We start from the raw sequence: 2,536 nt of genomic DNA on the forward strand, positions 1-2,536 counted from the left end.
AGTCTTACACAATCCTAAGTGAATGGATGGATTCGTTTCCTGAAGTTTCAACCTGTCCTACAGCCATATTGATCACAAGGAAGCCATTGAGAGGCAGCCCCACAACTTTTCAAATGGTTTATTTCTGTAACCTACTGTGTATGAGACATTGAAAGAAATCATAAGAATCCATTCTCTTACCTGAGAGAAAGATAAAACTCAACATGAGAATCAATCCATAAAGCCTCTGACACATGATGTGTTCTTCCATTGTGTAAACCTGTGTTCAAAAAGTCAGAAATATACCAGCTGAGATTTAGAACAAACAATTACTAAGTATGTATGACCACACTTTTTCCCATCCACACTTTTTCCTATTGCTTAAAGCCATGTCCACCAGCTGCAATATTGATGCTTGCCTGAGTTACGCAGGCTTGCTGAAACCTCATTGATTGATTTATGTGTCCATCCTTCCAACAAACTTCACCGAGTGCCTACATGTGCCCTACCCTGTGTTACACACACACACACACACACACACAGGGAGTACAGTGCTGGGAAGACAAGTTAGCCCAGAGGGGAAGACAGACATTGAATGCATAATTACAAAATGGGATGCATTCAAACTTAATGCACACAACTTCAACCCAACAACCTGCAAATGTAATGATCCTAAACATTTTGAAGACAGCACCATGCAAGAAGACTTTATTGGCAAAAGTAACTCATCAAATCATTTCTATTTTTAAAGCAGATCTGCTTAGAGAAACCTGATCACCTCCTTACATTTACCCAGATTTCTCCTTTAAAAAGTGTAATTAGGGGGGCGCCTGGGTGGCTCAGTGGTTAAAGCATCTGCCTTTGGCTCAGGTCATGATCTCAGGGTCTGGGGATCGAGCCCCGAGTTGGGCTCCCTGCTCAGCGGGGAGCCTGCTTCCCCCTCTCCCTCTGCCCCTCCTCCCTGCTTGTGCTCTCTCTCTCTCAAATAAATGAATAAAATCTTTAAAAATAAATAAATAGGGGCGCCTGGGTTGGCTCAGTCAGTGAAGCATCTGTCTTCGGCTCAGGTCGTGATCTCAGGGTCCTGGGATCCAGCTCCGTGTCGGGCTCCCTGCTCAGCGGGAAGCCTGCTTCTCCCTCTGCCCCTCACCCCCCTCGTTCTCTCTCTCTCTCAAATAAATAAAATCTTTAAAAATATATAAATAAATAGATAAATAAAACAAAATAAAATAAAAAGTGTAATTAGGGGCTCCTGGGTGGCTCAGTCGCTTAAGCATCTGACTCTTGGTTTCGGCTCAGGTCATGATCTCAGGGTTGTGAGATTGAGCCCCACGTCTCGAGGGAGTCTGCTTGAGATTCTTTCCCTCTGCCCCTCCCTCCACTCACTCTCTCTCTCTAAAAGTATAAATAAGTAATTTTTTTAAAGTGTAATTAAAGCTGCTTATTTGGGAAATACACTGGAGGTCCCTTTTTCTCCAGCCAAAACGGTGTTAAAACTATGAATCTTACAGAACCGTATTACAGAAACTTGGCAGTAGGGTGCTGATGGGCCTTTTCTGATTTTAAATAAAATGCACTTCTGAATGATTTACTACTGATTTAAACATTTCTTTTCCTATAGGATAATGCAACATATTGTATTTCTTACCACTTCTAAGTGGGATTTGGAGTGAATAGACTCGCTTTACATTTAAAGTAACAGGAGCCAATTAGGAAACCAAATGAATCTTGGGCTCGCTACCAGCGCCAGCCATTAATATGGCTCTTCGTATTTACCAAGCAGTCTACTGCCATTCTCATTAGAATAATAATGGAATTTGTATGACTTGGACGGATTTTCTAAACTACAAGCTTAGAAGTAGGGGATGTCTAAATCTTTTATGAGTTGCAAGATGAAATTCAGCTTAAATTTACCGTGCTGTAGGAGGACCAGACTGAGAATCCATAACCAGCTGTGAGACTGTATTTCTGTTCTTTCATTTCCCTGGGCCTCAGTTTCCTTATCTGTAAAAACGGAGATAATAATCTGCCTATTTCCCAGAGCTGCTATGGAAGAGGTTCAAATGAGGTGATATTTCAAAGGCAATTTTCAAAGTCTAAAGTGCTATAGAAATGGATATGATTGCTATCTATAAAATGGAATTTTCAGTAGCAAACAATCCAATTTATATCTTTCTTGCATTTCCTCTAAACTTCTATAACAATTCCAACGTATGTTTCAGAAACTTACCTGACACCCAATAAATAACTCATGGGACACACTACAGAATACTATGCAGCCATTAAAAGGAATCAGGTAAGTGTATATGTCCATCAGGTATGAGAAGGTGGGGGGACGGGCACTGAGGACTCTCCTTTGTATAGTAGACAATTCTGTACTGCTTGGTTCTTTTTGTGATTATCATCCGTTACCTATGCAATTTTTAAAATTGAAGGAAAGGAGACAGGAAGGGAGGGAGGGGAGAGAGGAAGAGGACAAGACAGGACGGAAGAACACGTACTAAATAGGTTTCCTCTATAGCTAATACCGTTCTGTACTGTTTGAGTATTTTGTACT

At 41.0% G+C, this 2,536-nt stretch overlaps 1 protein-coding gene across 1 annotated transcript in view; it reads right to left on the reverse strand.

Annotated features, from left to right (window-relative positions):
* The window catches only part of ADGRG4 (adhesion G protein-coupled receptor G4), a 91,937-nt gene extending 91,687 nt beyond the window's left edge, over positions 1-250 (reverse strand). Inside the window, 1 exon segment of the mRNA XM_081809303.1 lies at positions 181-250. Coding sequence (XP_081665429.1) covers positions 181-250 — 70 coding nt within the window.
* Between the last annotated feature and the right edge of the window lie 2,286 nt (positions 251-2,536).

Source organism: Leptonychotes weddellii, chromosome X (genome assembly GCF_054177405.1).
Source record: "Leptonychotes weddellii isolate Sample4059 chromosome X, ASM5417740v2, whole genome shotgun sequence".
Classification (NCBI taxonomy): Eukaryota; Metazoa; Chordata; class Mammalia; order Carnivora; family Phocidae; genus Leptonychotes; species Leptonychotes weddellii.